Source organism: Pezoporus flaviventris, unplaced genomic scaffold (genome assembly GCF_033815535.1).
Source record: "Pezoporus flaviventris isolate CSIRO_AGI_PZ_B2104156 unplaced genomic scaffold, CSIRO_AGI_Pfla_v1 ptg000212l, whole genome shotgun sequence".
In the NCBI taxonomy this organism is placed as follows: Eukaryota; Metazoa; Chordata; class Aves; order Psittaciformes; family Psittacidae; genus Pezoporus; species Pezoporus flaviventris.
The window spans coordinates 534,080-554,196 of NW_026892760.1; the positions used below are offsets into that span (position 1 = coordinate 534,080).

Sequence of the window (20,117 nt, forward strand, 5' to 3'; positions counted from 1 at the left end):
CTACATCAAGCGTGTGCACACATCTGATACAGGAACACCATTTGGGTACACTGGGATGGATTTAGGAAAAATAAGGTGCACCTGGAGTTGAATCTGGTGAGGGATATGAAGGTCAAAAGTTTTGTACAGGTACATGGGCAGCATACAGAAGGCTAGGGGAAACATAGGCCTGATGCTAAATAGGATGGGTACTTGGTGAAACAATGCCAAAATGTCAAAGAGCCTTCTTCACTTTGCTCAATAGGTAAGACCCGCTTTCTGAAATTCCAGCCACCTGAGACTAGTGGGAAAGTCTGGAGCTATAAAGACTCTAAATGAGGAAGAATCAGATTAAGAAATCTTTAAACAAATTGGATGTAACACTTCTGTGGGACCTGATGAGATGCCACCATGAGTGTTGAGAGAGCTGGCCCCGTCATTGTGAGGCCACTCTCAACTGGCTGAAAGCTTTAAGCTGATGGGTGAGGTTCCAGAGGACTGAGGAAAGCAAGCATCAACCCTGTTTTCAAGGGCAAAAAGGGAGGATGCAGGCAAATACAGGCCTGTTGGCCTCACCCTCATCTCTGGGAAGGTGGAACAAATAATCCTGCAAACTGTTTCCAAACACAGTAAGGACAACAAGATGATTGATAGTAGTCAGCATGAATTTATGAAGGGGAAATCATGCAGATTGACAGAAACACAGAGGCCAAAAAACCCGAAGGGAGCTAGAAACACTGCTGACTGCTCAGGAATCTGCCTGTTTTCCATCTCACCAGGGCAGCAGAGATCCTGTAACTCCACAGTCCTTCCTCAGAAGGTAAAATACTGACTCAACAAACAAAATAGAGATGCAAGTACTCAAATACTTGTTTACAAATGACCTACTAAGCATAATGTGTGAGTAATAAGGCAGTAAGAGAGATTCTGAAGAAAACTATGGGAATGCCTGTAATTGAAATATATACCAAATTTTTACAACTCAATGACTAACTTTTGTCTGCATGACATTATTTACTTTTATAATTAAAAAAAAAAGCAAAACAAAACCAAACACCGCTACCACACCCAAATCCATACCTTTGATGGAAAGTTCCACAATTAAGTTGGAATTATGCAAAAAAAGGCCCCATTCTCAAGAAGTGATTTTTTTTCACCTTCGTCTTCTGTATCTTTTCTGAAAGACATAGAAAAGACTGATAAATAATCATCATCCCTATTTTCAGAGGCTGCGTATAATAGATTACCTCCTATTCTGTTCTTCATACCTCATCTCACTCAGTAGAGCTTCCTCTCAAGCCATTCACAGAAATACCCAGATGCTTTGCATCTCACATTGGAACTGACATGCTGATTCTAACTATTGTTCCTTGAATTTCAGTTCTAAGCCATTCATAATTTCAATGTAGATTTAAAAGATGGAAGTGTTCATGAAAAAAGGTCTGTATAAAACTGCACTACTGCCAATGTGGTTTAGTTATTTTAAACTGTGATGTAGTTGCTTCCTGCATGCATATTATATTGAAAAATTAAGTTTCATATTTTTCATTATACTTTTGTCAGCAATACTGCATAAGCAACATTAATATACTGACTCCCTCCAGTAAAGTGAGCTTTTTCCCCCCCTCTCCCTCTTGGTTTATGTACCATAAATAAATACAAAAGGGAAAAGAAGTGGTATAAAGAAAACCTACAACATGCACGTTCTGATGATTCGGTAGAAAGCAGTAGATTCCAATTTAACACATGGACAAAGTGAATTTGTAGTCTTCTCTTTTTAAACATACTTTTTTAAAAAAATCTGTATTAAGTCTTTTAAATACATGAAAAGAAAGGAAGACTAATCTCAAATAATTCTGTTCTTTAGGATGCATCACTTCTGATGAGAATAACTACAATATGTAGAGAAAAAAGTATATGAACAGGTTTACAACAAATAAGTTGAAAAGAAACAATTAAGTGATTTATATCCATATACACTCAGCATCCATATATGCAGTGCCTAAAGATTTTCCAATAAAATAATTTAGGATAAAATGCACAACACTAATGTTGGAGGCTTTGTGGCTTTCTTCCCTCTTACCCTAATTTATAGCCATTTTTTTCTAAATAAACATATCAAAATATTTGAAAACAAACAGTAGCTATGGCTGTGAAAAGTTCTAATTTTCCAAAATATGACTGAGTCTTTCCTACATGATCAAGAATTGTTATTGCCTTTCCAAAAATTAATTTTACTATGCAATGACTGGACAGCATTTTTTCGTAAACCTTTCATTTCTATCCAAATCAACAGGATCATAAACTCCATATTTGTTCACTACAGTCACCTCCCGTATCACTTCTGATATGACATCCACTGAATAATTAGACCACAGAATGAGTCAGGCAGCAGAAACTCACTTCTGAGAAACAAGAAAGCATTGCACTAACCTGGAATCTTACCATGAAATAAAGTTTGTTTTAATTGGCTCATTTGATTGCAACCTTCAATAAAAAGTATACAATTTTGCACCAAGACTGTCCCAAAACATTCTCAGAAAATTCTGCTTTATAAATAAACCCAATACAAGGACTTCCCATCCTAAGAAGGATGACAGCTATCCATGGTGACATCCTGCTCCTTGCATTCTTATGGTTCCTGCTTTGATACATAACTGGAAAAAAAGACCCTAGACATTCTGCCTCAGCTCAGCCCTGGACTTCAGTAAAGGAAGTGAGACCTGTGACATCTGACTTTCATAACTTTTCTTCCCAAATGCTTAAACAAGTCCGGAGTGACACAGAGCAATAATATTTAGTATTGTTCAACTAAAACATCAGTGTGTTATCAGTATTGTTCTCAGACTACAGCCAAAACACAGTACTGCACCAGCTGCTAGGAAGAAAAAGAACTCTATCCCAGCCAAAACCAGGACAACTGTGAAACCAGTTTTAACACTCCACAAAGACTGAACAATTCTATGCTCTATAAAATACATTTCTAGGGTGAGCAAAACATCACTTTCTGAAAAGGCTGCATTCTAAGCAATTGAAAGAGAAAAGAGAATAGAGAGTAGAAACGCAAGACAGCCAAGTGACAGCCAAGGCAAGGCCACAGCAATCAACAGCCTCCATCAATTTAAGATCCACCTGTGGTTTTAGATCTGTGACCTTCTTTAAATCTTCACAATTACTGCCAAAATCTGATATAAAACTAACAATATACTTCACCAGAAACAAAACAGACAAACCCAAAACCTCAAACCTTAAACCAAATAACTAAATTACTTTCAACTACATTTTAAAGAAACCACTTACATGATGTTATCAGGTGTCAGAATACAATTACCATTGTGCCTTCTGCAGCTCTTCTCCCCTTTAACAAACTAGTATGGGAACAACCAGATAATACAAGCAGCAGCATTTTTTTGCCATGACTAAAGGCCGTGTACCTAGCTTTGCAGGTATCTATACAATAGATGGTTGCTGGTAGAGCCCTTGGCAATACAGTTGCTAGGTGGCTGTTGACAGGCTCCTGAAGGTTGGCAAAGACGTTCCCACCCAAGTTCTTTCTATAGATAGGCTCTTGCAAGGCGTAGCTGTAAACACCTACTGCATTCAACAGAGATGCCACATGGGCTTGGCCTGCGATATGGCTCAGTGTTAATGTAAACCCACTATATCCCCACGGATCACAATCCATGAACACTATTTTCACCCACTGTTGAGCAAACAGATACTTGTAGGCACATCATCTATGTTACTTAAGCCGATCACTGTCTGGATCCTCAGTGGGAAGGACATGAGGATGTACAGTCTTGTTTTACTAACTCCTGGAGATGGAAAACGGAAGCGTGATACTTGGAGATGTCAGAGGGCATTCTGCTTCTTTATGCCACGCTGCCGGCGCAGTCACCCCTCCCACTGCCACCCCAACGGCAGCACTCACCCCCTCGCCATTTGGCAGAGAAAGCAGCACCGCGGGTCTTGATGAAAGTGACAGCAGTATTTATCTTACAGGTAAGGCTATAGCCAGGAACCCGGCTAAGGGCTTCCCTCCCCAGGTGTCTGCGCAGAAACCGGCACTCCTGCAGTTACAGTGACCACAGGTGAAGCAGCACCCAGGGCTGGCAGGGCAGCTGTGTTAACAGCGCGCCGCAGGGTCAGCCGGCTGCAGCCCCCCTCCCCAGTGCCGCGGGGCTCCGCCGCTGCCCACCGCCGGCCGCACCACGGGCAGAGCGGCCCCTCCTACAACGGAGCGCAGCCCCCGGGAACGGGGACACAGCGGGGCAGGCAGTCGCCCCCATCCCCAGCGCGCCGCGCAACCACTCCCCCCTCCCCTCTCCCCGCGGCGCGAGGCGGAACCAACCGTTGGGCGACGCCGGGCAGGAGAAGGGGGGGGCCGCCGTCACGCGCCCTCCTCTCCCCCGCTCTCCATGGCAACGCACGCGCCCGACCGCCCCCGCGCGTGGCACAGACACCTTTCCGCTTCCGCCGGGCGAGCCGCGCATGCGCGCAGCGACGGCGCTGCCGACTCGGAGGGCGTTAGGCGGTCGGGGTCTCATGAGGGGGGCGGAGCCTGAGGGCGGGTGGGGTGAACTTAGTGACGTGTGGGGATGTGCACGGGTAGTACGGCTGGAGGTGGGTGTTTTAGCTTGTGGTTGCTCCTGCCCGGCGGGAGGCTGTGGGAAGCAGGCTCTCCTGCTCCACTTTTGGGTGTGCGGCCGTGTTCCTCCAGTGCATGGCCGTTCCCGAGCGCAGCCGCTTGTCAAGGTGATTGCTGTCTCCTTTACGTGTAGTGTCCTCTCGCAATCCTGGCAAAACCAGAGTGCTGCGGTCAGGGCCTCTGTCTCGGTCTGCGGGCTCCTGTTCGGAGAACTGGTTCCCTAACTATTCTACCAAGTAGTCTTTGTGGTATGAAATTGCATTAACTTAGTAGTATGAAACCATGTTACCTTTCTTAAGACACATTTATTTGTATATATGTATAAAACCATACATTTATAGCCACTGATACATATATAACCATAATCATGGTTAAATCAGCATAACGAAAGGCCCAGTTCACTGCAAGAAGGAGAAAGACAGTTCCCACCCTAAGGATATTTTTCTTTTTTTCTCAGAATCTTAAAAGTCATCCATGAAGAAGGGAAACCCATGTGCTACTCCTACAACCTCCAGCATCCCAGCCTCTCTAGCGCTTGCGTGAAATCCTCCCATTATGCAGCATCGTAGATAATTAACTATAGCAAGACCAACTCCAGGCTTGGACTAGGTTCCCGAGGATCTAGGGACACCTAGATCAAGAAAGAAGCAGGTGGATGATGGCATTGTAGAATTATAGTTGGTTTTCAAAACAAGTATGTGTGTGCAAGAAATAATGTTGTATCTGAATGCTTGAAAGGTATAAGAACCATGTGTAAAAAACTGCATGTGGTGTCCCCAGATTTGAATGGGATACCTCATGAGCATGGATAAAGAATTATTCTTGTAATTCTTACTTTTAGCATCTCTCCTCATTCAGCATAGGCCAGTTGTGAAACTTCTATGACACTTGTGTCCCCTGCTGTGCCATGTCCCGTGCTCACAGAGGACCCTTACCTGGCCACAGAAGCCAATCTGTTTTTAAAAGGTAATTCTGACCCACAGGGGATTAACAGTGGCTAAAAGCCACAGACGTCTTGTAGCGGACAGCATTTTCAGTGTTCCCAGCTGGGAATCATGCCTTGAACACCCATTGCTGATGTACAAACATGATCTTTTGGCTACCTAAAGGTAACCCCATCTGCCTGAGTGGCATAATTCCCACTGTAAATTATGGGCTCTTGCCCCAGAGCGTTTTTCCTACACAATGATGGATGAAATGGAGGAAGAGTAATATGATCACCACAGAAAACTCTTCTTTATTACTGATATTTTTTCCTAAAATTTAAATCATAACATGATTTTTCTGAAAAGACAGTGCCCAGAAAGCCAGGTTAGTGTTTAGGTGGATTTCAAGGTTTTGTGGACCTTGTCCTGATTTATTTTTCGATGTCCAGAATCTTCTGTTATGCAGGGCAATTGTTAACATTTGAAGCTAAAGTTACTCTGACCTGAAAATACATAGTGGTAGCAGGAACTGGAGGTTGTCTAGAAGGAGAATGGAGCATGTTCAAGACAGAAGACAGCACTTCCTTCAGAACAACCTATATATGTCCCTAGGAACAGGTACCACCAAAAATAATAGATATATTAATTGGACTATTAAAAAATATGGGGAAAAGAATCCTAGAAAGGTTGTTGTAATAAAAAGAACTACCTCTGCTTCTCTTCCATGACAAATTTCACATTTGAATTTATGGCTGCATGTAAAAGAATAAAAGGTGAAAGCTTTTCACTGATTTGAAGAATAAATGTAAATTATGGCAAACAGACAAGGAGTGGAAAGGAAGTCAAGGACTTGGGAAATAAAGAGGAAAGCTAAAGAGGGATAGTATGGTTGATGAAGCTTTTTTGGTAGAATGAAGAAGAGTCAGTCAATGATGTAATCTTCTAATGATGTACCAGGTGTTTGCATTTCCATAGTGGTACACTGGCAATGGCCAGACATTAGATTTGTTGTCAGACAGATTGTGATTTACTTTTTTCTACTCATGTTTGTGCAGAGTAAATACAGGTTGCAGAATAAGGGCAATAGTCTATTCTGGCTCAGTCAACTGCACAGCAGTTCACATTTGTTAGTATTTCTTTTGGGGAAGCAGAGCACAAGAAGAAAAGCAGGCAATCATCTGCTGGACTCCCCAATTGAACTTGCAAAGGTTCAAACCACAGAGATTACTTGACACTCTTGACAGAGAATCAAATCCAGATAGCTAGATTAGGAGTCTTTGTGGTGAGCTCCATTCTGAATGAAAACAACGTACCTAGCGGAAATAAGAACTTTGCATAATATAGACTTTACTTAAAGTTCAGTATGGATGCCTTACACAGAGATTATTAAAAGTCTACAAAATTAGAAAATAACCCACATTCTTCAGTGTTGAATATTGCACAATGGCATAGAATTCCTCTTGGAATTTCTGATGCCTGTGCTGTGTTGTTGTTGCTGTTTATAAATTACCACAGGAGCCACCAGCTGTCATCATATAAATTTTATTGGCACTCTGTAAATATTAAATCAGCATGCTAAAATGAAGCCATGTGCAGTAACAGCTGATGCTCGGTTATGGAGAGCACATGCAGGAGAGAGGTATGCGCTGTGACTCCAGTGATTCTTAACTGCTTACCAAGCCCCCTGTTTTATGAGACTGTTTTCCAGGATTCATTTTGAGCCCAAATGTGCCCCTTGTACAGAAGGGATGCTGAGCACAGGTATCTCCTGGGTTGAGAAATCAGCCTTCTCAACAGTGCTCATCTTCCTATGTCCTTCTAAATTGTACGGTTTCCCACTGCCACTTCTTTTCTGCATTACTATTGCATTGTTACTTCTTTGTAAACCTTGCTGATGGCTGAAGGAGACATGTTAACTCTAGAATGGGAGCAAAATCCTTTGTGTCATGAAGATCCATGTCATAAAAACATAAACAGGTCTGTGTTAATGGCATGCTGTGCTGAAACAAAAGCTGTCCTGGCCCAGTTTTGTCAGTCATAAGGTCACATACTGAGGATGAAGCAATAGATGTGAAAGGAAAAGAAAATGTCTCTCGGGCTACATTTTCTGCCTGATCTAATTCCCAGAAGAATCAAAGGCAAGGTATGTTTTATGAACTGTCTGCCTCAGTAGATATAAGGAGCTCTGTTCGGATAATGCCCAGTGGGCATTACAGTAGATGTCCTAGTATTAGCTCTTCTAACATCTCTCTCCTTCCAGGAGTTGCTGACTAAAATGCAGGCAGCACACTGCTTGAATGCTTCTGTATCTATTGCAGTACGAAGGGAGTTTAAACCAGCTTCAGCAGAGGGTTAAGCTGAGATACTGCCCTTTTCATAAGGACAGCTGAGGCATGTGCCGGTTCTGTCTGAACACCCCGACTGCAGGCTGCAGCCGCCAGCTGAACTAAATGGCTGGTAATAGCAACATCCTAAACCAGCAGAAGTAAAATGCCTCAGAAAAGGCCTCAGAGAAACATAAAAGCTGTCCTTGACTTTTCCTATTATTATTCATTTTAGCTTTTGTTCCATTTTTAGTTTTTCAAGTTGAAGTGCATTTTATTGGTGACGTGGAGCACAAGGCACTGTAAACAGGATGATTTTTTTCTCAGTGTGGACAATTAACATTTTTATTGATATTCTTGCAGCAGGCCAGCTACAGAGTCTTCTTATCCCTATTCTTTCTCATCTGAGCAGAGGGAGTGTGTGCAGCTGTCAGGGAGAGATTTCAGGGGACCTGAAGTTGGTGGCTGCATACCAGATATTCAAGGAGTTTGGTTTAGCAAAACAGCAAATACAAAATATTTATAATTCAGTATAAATGTTTCATGTTTCCACTGGCAAGCTGCCTGATGGAGGACCTGAGGTAGCCGCAACCCCACACCTCTTCACGTGCACCGTCCTGAGCAGCATGAGCTCGCAGACATGATGTGATTATACAGCTGTACAGACTGGCAGGGGGCTTCTGAGTAGAGAATCTTGTCGTCTTGCCGTTTCAGCAAGGAGCTAGTACATTTAGGAGGAAGTACCGCAAGAGATTTCACCACCTGTCAGTAAAACATTTTAAAGCTTGTTAGCTGACAGCCATGGGGTTAGCTGTGAATATTTCATAAATGGTGAACAAACTACCAAGCACAGCATGAAGTACTGAGTGCAACTTCACAGTCTTTTCCCTGGAATACATAGTTGTACAGAATTTATTTACTGTGTGATGTAATTACATTAGGCATTAAAGTCAACTGCATAAAAACCTTATTTAAGAAAATTAAGATTTATTTTGCTTAAGCAGTTATCATAAACAGTTATTTTCAATTAATTTCAAGAGAAAGCCCACCCATTTGGAAAAGAAGCAGTAAGTAAAATGAAATAGCAGAAGTGTACAAACTCTGCTTGGAATTGAACTGAATTTTCAGAGACCTCTGCAACCATGGTCTTTCAGACAGAGTCTTTCTCTGTATGGTAGGTTTGTACAAGGAGTGCTCTGAAATGGAAGAGATCACATTAACTGCATCCGTTGTAAGCATGCAGCCTCTGTGTGGACACAACTGAAGTCATGCAGATTTGCTGCTTTAATGGAATTACTACTGGAAGCATCCATATAGTGATGCGGATCACACCCTTCACCTTTCTGACCCACGTCATTATACTAGTAGAGGCCATCATAGTTGTGCAGAGAGAGCAAAATCCTGCTAGCCCCTGGGCACAACATATTCCTAATAGGAAATTTTTTAAAGGCTGAGAAATCTGATCCAATTAACACATTTTTGATTTTGCAGAATACTGTGCTAATTACATGCAACCAGTCATTGCTGGGTTAATTAAACATTCATCAAAAAAACCTACAGCACTAATCTAATTAGCAGTTACTACAGCTGTCACTACCTCTTCTCACCTACTTTTAAGCTGTGCAAATTCACACTAAGAATCTGGTCCTGCAAACTCCTTATATGAATATGTTTCTTTAACTGCAATAATACTTCAGCACACAGAAGGCGCTTTAAAATTTAGGCTGAATACTGTGTAGTCCACAGGATAGCTTCAGTTGTGCCATCCTTATGTGCAAAAGTCACAGTTCAGTCAGCCATGTCAAAATTACAAGACTGGCAGATTTTTCTTTTTAATTGACTTGTCATCTTACAGGGAGTGTATGTAGGTCCTACGTTCAAGTGGTTCCCTGCAAGTATCAAACCTAAAGCATATATGCATTTCAGAAAAAAAGAAAATGCAGGCAAGCATTCTTATATATTCACGCAGCTTTAAAACGTCAGTGGTTAGAAGGCTCAGAAGATTTAGCTTTTTCAGATTAAAAAAAATAAAATTGGGAATAAAAGAGAAAAAAGTTGGGAACTTTGATGCTTTGTGTGCTTTTATTCCTTAGGCACGATTAAAAATGAACACTTATAATCACAATGACTCACAAAGTTTTAGTAAGGTGCTGAGATTTGGACCTCATGGTAAGGCAGGAAGCTGTTTCTTTCCACTTCCGTACAGTGTGCTTTAACAAAGCAGTAATTGTTAAGGTTGAATGTGCAATTGGTGAGGAGGAATCTACTGGAAAAAGCATGAATTTTAAAGAATTACTTTCTTCTCTGAAACCATACAGTTGCTAGCTGGTGCTACTTTGCCTGTTAGAAAAGCTTTTCTTTGGTCATAACATGAGCCCATTCATGCTTAATGCAGCCTAACCTGGGAAGGTGGATTTCTGAATCTGAGTGCTAATTCACTGCACTAGCATCCCAAGGATATCGATCAGCATTATAAAGCTATATTAAGTTAAAATAAGTGTGTCCTTTATTGCATTCAATACAGGGATGATAAGGCCTTGACTGCTTGTTATGTGGAATTACATCATACATGATGCCACAACATGCAAACAGCCATACAAAATTCGCACATCAGTCCTTAGCATAAAAGGATCAAGAGAAGGCTTTGTTCAGTTTTAGTATACAATTTTTATTATTTAGAACCAGGTTTATGTATAATGTAGGATAATCGTATACTAATCTTGAGTTCGCTGACTGCAACTGACCTGCAGAAGCAAACAGCTATTGCAGCAGTTCAGATCCAGTAGCAGAATATCATTCAGGTGCAATTTTCAGTAAATATTAAATGGGACTTGCGCTCCAAAGCCATGCTGAATGTATTTTTTGACAGGCTATGAAGACACTTCTGATCACAGAGCAGTTCATATACAAGGAATCATTTACCCAAACCTTGGCTTGGCCAGCTATTTCAATACTGATTTCCAGTGTCCCAAAAAAGAGCTGTGGATAGTTCAACAACAGAGGCTCAGGTCTGAGAGTTTGGCAATAGCAGTGGAGCAGATTTCCAGAGAACTGAATGAACTTGGTTAGAAATAGGCTGAAGCCTAGTTGCTGGAAGCTGATCACTGCCTGGTGTGCCAGGTTTGTGAGACAAATTAAGGGAGAAGCAGCTGGAGGGAGCAGGGAAGCCAGAAGTTCAGCTAAAAAAAGCCATGCATAGCAAATGCAGGCACATAGAAGGAGAGTAAGTGGTTTCTATGGCAAAAGAGCCTTTGCAACCACTATCCTAGTGTGTAATTTGTGAAGTATATTAGATTTCACTGGGAACTGGACCCCAGCTACAAGCTGTCAGAATGACCTTAACTAATCACAGCCTTCTATCTGCCTTATGCACATTTATATTTTATATTCTTCAGGCACTATCTTGATTGAAAGTAGACCTGTTTTTGCAAGGAAAAAACTAAAGCCTTATCAGTGTTGCCAATAAACCTGTGTTGGCAGTCTCTGCAAGCAAAGGGAATGTAAACCAGCTAATACATCTGGGTTTTGCACAGATAAATCTTGCTAGTTCTTCAGCTATTGTTTACTGGCATCCTAGAAACAGTGATAAGAAGGGTGGAAAATTTTTTAAAGGTTTCCCTTGTTAAAGTAAGAACTGTACACATAAGCCCAGTAATCTCATCTCCGTTTCTTTAACAACTGCAAGGAAACATCTGTTACATGTTAGGTAAATTTATTGTTGAAGCAGAGAAGCAGTTCAGGCAGTTTAATATTTTTGTGTATCAGTGTGATGAAAGCTTTAGTTTTGTTGTTGGGTTTGCGTTTTTTTTCTTCATTTACAAATTCTTATGATCAAGTTGTTAAGAGGTACTTTGCACAGATTAATAGTGCTGATGTACATTTGCATGCAAGTCTGATTGTAGACATCCAGTTGCAGAGCCTTTAATCTTCTGACTCTCACATTTACACTCTTCCACAATCATGACTTCTTTGACCACTGGAACAGAACCAGTGCAGTTGAGATCCAGGCGCTTCATGGAGAACTTGCTGGGCAAGCAATGAGAACAAAATGTATAAAGATGATCTTCTGAACCAGGAACATGGAAGGAACTACATTTTCCAAAGCACAGATTATTCTGCACGATCACCTTCTCACAGCTGTCATGAGTAACACCCTGAAACAGAAAGCAGTTTTAAGTTTCTGGTACATGGGCTTTGCTAGTAGGCATGAAGGCAAAACTCTCCCCTCATATCACCTCCCCACACCCTCTAAACACTATATTTTTCTTCTCAGAACACTTACTTTAAATTTGTTTATTTGTTTCTGTCAAGCAAGCAGCAAAACATAAGAGCTTTCAAAAAGAAATTATAGCCCTCCTATGAGCAGTTCTTAGATTGAACAACAAAGTCAAAGTCAGTTTCAGTCAGAGCCTTTGTGAGGTTATGGAGGAAATTCTGTTAGTCATATTTTCCTTTTAACTATTCCTTGAGTTCTACATTTCTGACATGGTTAAGCAGTCTTACCCGCATAGTAGGACTTAAAATAAAATTTTGGCTCAATCTTCTTTTGTATGAACCACAAGCTAGACTCAGCTGTAATCATGAAGATTTGTCTTCAAATCTTGTGGAAGAGACAATGTTCTTTAGCAGTATTTGGGTTTTATTTTAATGAAAATCTTGAAAGTGCAATAGAAGTTCTGTAATCTCTTGCTTTGCAAGAATAACAGTGCCTTGTATCAGGAGGGCCTACATCAACTCTCAAGCCTTAAAAAGCTAGACTGAAGTGAGCCCTTTTATACTGGCATAACTGCATCTGTCCTGGAGAAATCTTGCCATGTTACATGACAGAAGTAAAATAGTACAGGTTTCCAGGCCACATCTATATTTAATAATTTACATTTATATTTTGTCAGCTAGTGAACTAAATTTACTGAGGGATGTGAAAAAAACATAGTCCTTGATGGACTGTGAGTACAGAAACACTGAGAATAGACATTTCCTTACAAGTAATGCAGCTCTTATATCTATACTGTTTGCTTGTCTTTGTGTTGCAATATGACAGAATGGCTTCATCTGTGCATGAGACAATTACCAGTTCTCTAGCATCCTTAGCAGAGAACTAGATGTATGCATCAGTCTTCCAATTAATCCACCAGAAAGAAATCCTTGCTTAGGTCTAGGCAAACAGCTTCTCCTGTAAATACTTGCCCTGGAACTCTGTGTATTTGAATATGTGTATCTGAAGATACTTATTTTTATATAGGTAATTAATGTATAAAAGCTGTTTAGATATGTATTCATTGAATAGGTAATTACTAACCACTGCCCTGCTTGCTCAGACTGGGTCAGAACATCTTTTCATAAGAATAACTGAAAATTTAATGTGTGGCTTTCCAGTGCTGCAATTTAGCAATTTGCCTCATCATACTAAAGCTTTTCCAGACTTTTTCAGAAGTGTTTTTCAGTCACTTATTGTGTGTGAATGTTCTAAAGCAGCCCCATGACTTAGCAAATGAAATAACCCATGAATCTTTAGTCTCTGATTACAAGGGGCAGGGAAAAGGACAAGTTTATTGATCTTGGACACCTGATCTTACCTGGGAAAAAGGCAGCGTTCTGCAGTTTTGTTGGTGCATTTCATTGGTCTTGATTGGCAGGACAACCTCTTCAGATGCTGAATTTTTCTTTAACATGAAGTGATCCCAGAATTTCTTGGCATCTCTTCTATAGGAAGGTTCAACCTCCCTTTTGCTGGAAAAGGGGGATGGAGAGGTGTTTTCCAGAGAAGAGATCTCTCTGGGTGCTGCCCAGGTTCTCAGGCCTTGTTCTACATGGAGTTTTGTATCAGGAAGGATGAATCTGGACATTTTTTTCTCCTTTTGCTTCTCACTTTTAAATGCCATCTGTGGAATTGCTACAAAAAAGCTTGGTTCTCCCAGGGTTTCCTCAACACCTACTGGGTTTTCTCCTGCCAGCTCACGAAAATTCTGACTTTCAAGCAGTTTTTTGTCCAGATAGAGGAGGTGCTGAAATGTCCTTCTGCTTTGCTTTTGTGGTGAATCTCCATCTGGCTCTGTGGCTCCAAGACATGAGAGCACTAACAGCTGAAAGAGAAGCAGTGACATGACCCCGTAAAGTGCAAGCCTGGAGACCTGCTACTATTAGAGTGTGCTAGCTTTATACAAGAGCCTGGTGTCAATTTATGGATGCCGTCTGAGTGCAGAGGAGGGGAGTGCTCAGGGGAGACCTGGTGTGGCTAATTGCATTCATTTACTGTAGATTACAATTATGATAGGGGAGCTTGTGCTAATGAAACTCTGCTTTCAATCTGGATTATGTGTATTAGAAGTTCCTATCTAAAATCCTGTAACCCAGGATGGCGTGAGGGACAGAAGGAGTCAACAGGAGAAAATGTTTGGATAAGCTGTCTAGTTTAGGCCTAGGAATTAAGGAAACATTTGAGGTTGTGTATTAGCATGTTCAGTGTGGTCTTCATTGTTTATTTTGACTTTCCATTCCACAAAGCTAGAGACTGTCAAAACTGGGAATGTTATTTCATCACAACAGGAAAAGGCAAGCTGATAAAACTTTGTTAAAACAGAAAGCTGGATCTGGAGACATCAAATCAGACTGTGTTTTCAAAAGCTGAGTCTAATTCACCTCTGACCCAAGGCCTGCAGCAGCACTACCGCAAACTGGCAGACTGGTACTCGCACACCCACAGGAATCTGGCCCTTGTTTCACTTCCTTCGCAGCAGGTTTGCAGCTGCTGTATTGCAGGCGTAACACTAACCCAGAATAAAAGGTCCTGGGGTGAATAAACACTGCACCCCATATTCTCAAAGATTAGTTAGCACTGCTACATCTCTTTTGGGTGCCAAAGCCACTATAAAGTTGGTATACAAACTGGGGATTTAAGCAAAACTGCTTAAAACTGACGTATTTTGTGATTCTGGACATCAGTGACTCAACAGAAGTATTTGAAGACTGCCACACCCCAAACCGGAGATGTCTTTCGCAAAATTACCATGCAATATATAAGGAAAAAGAGAAATCTGACAGAACATACAGAGGAAAGTGTTGGGAGGAGGAAAACATTTTCGGTCAACATTGCAAACATTGATCCTCACCTGAAAATACTAAAAGGAAATTCTGCTTCAGATAATTTGTTGTTTAGGCACTCTAATCTCTACAGACTCCTGTTTCTTTCAGAAAGAATCTATCAATAGACTGTAAACTTTGTAGCTAATCTCTTTATTATTCTTGACAATTTAGGTGGTCTGTATTAGGTATACAAGGTTATTTGACTTTCATTTCCAGCAAATAAGTTTATTGCACGATAATTAAAGTGGACTAATTTCTTAGCAACGTGCTTGTGGGGCACTTAGAACATTAGCAAAAAGTTGGAGGAGCTCTAAAGCTTTTCCATACTTCATAATTCACTTGAGCTAAAATTTGCTGTAATCCTGACATCCATCCTGGGACAGGAATGCATGGAGCTCCAGCAAGAATGGGGCTCCCACACCAGTCTTAGAGTGTATTTGCTCCTTGACCTCAGTGGGATGATCTTATTATGCAGCCATGAAGCACAAGCTTTATTACTCCTGTCATTTCAGCTGAAGGCAGTTTAATTCTGCCACTGATCTGGTGCCTTCCTGAAGTCTCAAGTGTGCCCTGGGAGGGCAGATTCTGTCACTGCTATCAGGAGTGAAATCATGAAAAATACTGGCATCTACAACAAGATGGGTCCTTCCATCATATTTACACAAGCATGTACAGTATTGAGGTGCAGCAACAGTGAATCAACAGGGTTGATTTGATAATTAATTAGCTTGGTAGGTAATTAAGTAGTCTTGAAGTGCCATTTAAATCCCCGTTTTATCTTTATTGGCCAACAAGTTAAACTGAAGTAATTGACCTTTGGAGCTAAAATTTCTTGTACCTGGTGCACGTTGGTAGTAGTTACGCAAAACTATTCGGCAAGAACAAGGACATTACATTTTGAGTTTTACTTTTTTTTTTTCCTCTTTATTTTAGTTGCTAAGAGAGTTACAAGACTTGGCTGATACTCAGACCTATGTATTATATTGTATTATATAGACACAGACGGGCCTTGCATTTGACGGTGCCTTTGAAACACAAGATTTGACTGTTTGAAGCAACATATGTTTTTGCAGCTCACCTAAAAATGTCTCTGTCAGTGCACAGATAAAAAATAAGTAAATAATAGTACTGGAATAATTGGGTTGCCAGACACTTCTATCTAACTTAAACTGGTCTGGGTTTTATTGATGTAGTCCAGATATTAGCAAGGAATGTATAAAAAAACCTAGTATTGACATATATGCATAGATGTTAAGCTGCTAGTGTTAACATTTGCAGTGCAATGGCACTGAAAATAACCTGTTTAGGATCTCTTCATGGTATGTACTATTCTATACTATAACATACAGAAAGAACAAAGTCCTGCCTTAGAGGGCTTTGGATATAAAAGCAGAAAATATTTTTTACAAAGGGTAGGAAAGAAGGCTGAAACAAAGCAGTATCAGCAAGTCACTCCAGAAAGCACTCTGTCACACAGAGGCAGAAAACAGAGCTCTCTTCCTGTCTAGGTCAGGCCAGTTCTAGTTCCTGGGTTTTGTTGGGTGGTTTTACTGGGAGCTGTTGAGAGACAAAAGGAGCATACTCAGCTCTGGTTCTGCCAGGCCAGTCTAATACTGCTCCTTCATGCCTATGATAGTAAGCTGTGGCTGCTTTCTGAGAGACCAAGTTGGTAAGAAATGGAACCTGGCACATCTCAGCACAGTTTTTTCTGTATTTACATATTGTCTAAATATGTTTTGGAGTCAGCTGCCTGTATAACCGTGCACAGGTAGCAGATTTCAGCCTCTCAGCTCAGGCAGGAGGCTGCCTGCATTATGGGAAGGCATCCCAGTTCAGACAGCAAGTTTGAAGAATCATTCTGAAGTTAAAAATAGTAAGTATTTAAAAGTCTCTTTGTGGTGTCATCAACTGCATAGAGTAATAGTTGACAATACAGATTGGACCGGACACATAACCATTATGTTACGAATACAGCTAATCTCAGATTTCTACAAAAAGCAGTGCTGTGTCTTTTATAAAAACTTGTTTTCCTGCCTGATTACCCTTTCATATAAGCATAGCACATGTTTTCACTGTATTTTGGTGGTTAAATCTTGTGGCTAAATGCAGTGGTGTCTTTCAAGCAGGCTTTGATTTGCCTTCATAGTAGCAATTTATTTGGGACATTCTGTTTTCACTAGAAATAGACACCATGAATATTTGCCCATCCTTCTAAAACTGTCAGATCTATAGATGACAAGGCCTATGCAAATGCAAAGTAGTCTTCATTTGTTTCTGAGTTGGAGTTTATTCAGTCATTATGGACATAAACTGAGTAATTAGTTACACTGCCAGTTGATGTCTAAAAATAATTCTTAGGCAGTGCTTGAATTACTTGCCTTCTGTTGAGCTAAATAGTCTCATCATAGCATGACTGATGATTAAATAATTAAAATGTATTTTATATATTAAAGCCCAATTCAATATCCTATCATTTTCAAAACACATCCTATGTAGACAGACTTGTATCCAGATATATCTTTTACAGAACCCATATGAAGACCTCAGAACTAATGAATTGGCACTGTGTACTTTATTCTTCAATAATTGTACTTATCAAAGAAAGCCATCTGTAGTCTTTGTTTTACTGAGTTTCGGGGAAACAGATCACATACAGGCCTCATGGGAAAGTTATAATTATGAAACCAAAAGGCTTTGTGTAAGGCATGATAACAGACTAAATCTGTTAGTTTTGTACCTTCAACCTCAGATACTGTACAGCATTAATTCTTTCCTTTGCTATTCAAGTCCTTTGTTGCATTGTTTCTTTCATCGCTCATTTGTAACTTCCTGTTCACATTTGCTTTCTCTTTTCTCTGTGCTGTGGTAACAGAACTGAGAACAGTCTTAAGTTTCAAGCTGGTGTTAAAATGGAGATGCTCACACTTGAAAATGTTCACTCATGTGTCCAGCAGGGCTAGGATAAATGTTCTTTTGTGTGTATTGGCCCATGTTTTCATGGCTTTTGGTACATACACATGATGCAATGGATGGTTTTCTTTCTATTATACTTCTCAAACTGGTATATTTTGGACAGGTGTCCACCTCCTGAGATATCTCCTGAATGGTACTGGCACATACATGCTGCCTGTTGAGAATGCATCCAACTCTGAACCCAGCCTGAGGAGCTATGTTGGGTATGTGTATGTGCTTGATTACTTCAGGTTGTTAAGCTGTGAGACAGTGAACCAGGGGAGAAAGAGTCTGGGCAAGGAGACATTTCAGTCTTCAGGGAGATGCATCTTTCTTAGATTGCCATGAATAGTTTGAAGAGAGCAGTGGTGATTCACTGAAGAGCGTGACACCACCAAGAAAATGTTTGTAACATAATACAGGGAGGAAGATGCAGATGGGGTTTCTTTTATTAAGTAAAAGTATATTTAGACTTATCTGAACATTTAATCTGTGTGAATAAAATTATATTTTTTTGCTTATTGTAGTTATATCCAGTAGTTCAGATACCAGGTTCCTATTCATTAGGACTACTTCTGACTAAACCATTCTATGATTGTCTCAATGCTATAAAAATAAATAAACAAACCTATTGTGTTCTTCTGACCTTGTATGATTTGTGTACGGCTGTAGATGATAGTGGTTAAGCAATGGAATAAAAGTAAGAGTTCTCCTTATTACAATCTGCATAGCTTCCTAAAGGGTAATAAGAAAGAACTGACATCTGCATCTCTTCTGATTACTGGTTACTGAGGGAAAATTACGTTTAATCACATTCTCCTTTAAATCAAGGATCATATTAGAATTTAATTTTGTTTTTCTTTCTGTATAATTGCTACCAGACCTGTAAGTTTTGTTAACTTTACTTCTCAAAATAAACATAATTTTCTCTTTTAAAATGTTTTGATCATGGTACAAATGTCCTTTAGAGTAGTAATTCAGGAATAAACTCATGCAGAAGAAGAAACAGAATTCAGAAACTGTAGAATAAACAGCAGGTATATTATGCTTAACTGTAAGTTGTTTCTATTCTAATATATTTCTATATGCCCAGCACTATAGTTTATACCTCTAGAAGAAAAACTTTTATGAAATTATGAAACTGAAGAAATACATGTTCAGCATAATGTGTTTCAATTTTGTATTAATACACATAACAAAGTTAAACATAACAACATATATATTGTTCTGAATACAAGAGTTAACAATAGCACCAGTCTTGTGATGAAAATAATGTAGAATCACAGTATTAACTGAATTATATATATATAATTCTCTCAAAGTTATTTTTATAGTTTTAGAATGAGTGAATAAAGACTTGAAGGTTTTCAGTAAGTTTCAGTGTGTACAAAATAGATATGGAAAACTTTCTTGATTTGTTTTTTCAGATTAGAACCCCAGTCTCAATGAAGTTATTAATAACAGTACAAATGTTTTAGAGTATTCTGGTTTGGAAGAAGTGCTCCTGTGCCCAGTTGCCTATCCATATTTTTCATAACCTTTTTGTTTGAGTCAACTACTTCTCTGTCAAATTTGTTTGAAATTGCTCAACACATTTAAAAGATACTTGACGGAGAAGGTGATTACAAGTGATGGGCACACAAAGAGCTCATGTTGCCTATCCCTTTACAGAGATCTGGGCTAACTGCTGAGTTCTTTTCACTGAGCTTTTGTGTCTTGGTTCTGTTGCTCTTAAAAGATATATGGACAGCTCTGATGAAATAAATCCTTCGTTTATCCAAAAAGTGTGGCATCCATAGGTGAATGCCAGATTTACATTGTTCTTACTTTCAGCCTCTTGAAATTCTTCTGCTGATCCACTGAACACTGATTTTCCTCTGAGTTTACTTGGAGCCTAAATCAAAAGTACTGAAGACTGAAAATATTCCCAATAACTTATCAGGATTTTAGGCCCTTCCTTTACTAAACCTCTTAGAGACAACAACTTCCCAGGCAGCAGAAAAACTGATTTATTTGTGCTTTCCCTGATTCGAGTATGATGTATTCTTTGTACTCTCCTATTGTAATAAAAGCTGTAAAAGTTTGTGAAAAAAAAACACCCTCAATTTTTAAGAATAGAAAAATTAGAATTTATGAATAAATATTTGGAACAGTTTGTTGTATTGAGAGAAAAAAAAGTCAGTAGCCTTTCAGGGCAGAAATATC

General features: G+C 39.8%; 2 protein-coding genes across 5 annotated transcripts in view; both read right to left on the minus strand.

Moving 5' to 3' along the window:
- Positions 1-4,000, minus strand: part of ZDHHC21 (zinc finger DHHC-type palmitoyltransferase 21) — a 38,594-nt gene extending 34,594 nt beyond the window's left edge. Inside the window, exons 1-2 of one of the 4 annotated variants that reach the window (XM_061441209.1) lie at positions 3,980-4,000; positions 1,060-1,156 (exon numbers count right to left, since the gene is read on the minus strand). The gene's annotated coding sequence lies outside the window, so the exon portion shown is untranslated. Of the gene's footprint in view, positions 1-1,059; positions 1,157-1,673; positions 1,697-3,279; positions 3,670-3,979 lie in introns of those variants that run through there. The other 3 variants (XM_061441206.1, XM_061441210.1, XM_061441208.1) reach the window with 3 other exon arrangements.
- Positions 4,001-10,436: 6,436 nt separating this feature from the next.
- Positions 10,437-16,002, minus strand: CER1 (cerberus 1, DAN family BMP antagonist). The gene is made up of 2 exons (XM_061441203.1): positions 13,454-16,002; positions 10,437-12,031 (listed from the first exon to the last, which is right to left on the minus strand). Exons 1-2 carry the CDS (start codon positions 13,979-13,981, stop codon positions 11,738-11,740), a joined length of 822 nt encoding a protein of 273 aa, XP_061297187.1. The 5' UTR covers positions 13,982-16,002; the 3' UTR covers positions 10,437-11,737.
- Positions 16,003-20,117: the final 4,115 nt, after the last annotated feature.

Excerpts from the sequence above, each read along its gene's own strand:
- CER1 (XM_061441203.1), bottom strand. The coding sequence starts at position 13,981 with ATGTCACTGCTTCTCTTTCAGCTGTTAGTGCTCTCATGTCTTGGAGCC. Across the intron at positions 12,032-13,453 it reads GAACGCTGCCTTTTTCCCAG|GGTGTTACTCATGACAGCTG; the intron begins GTAAGATCAGGT and ends TTTCTGTTTCAG.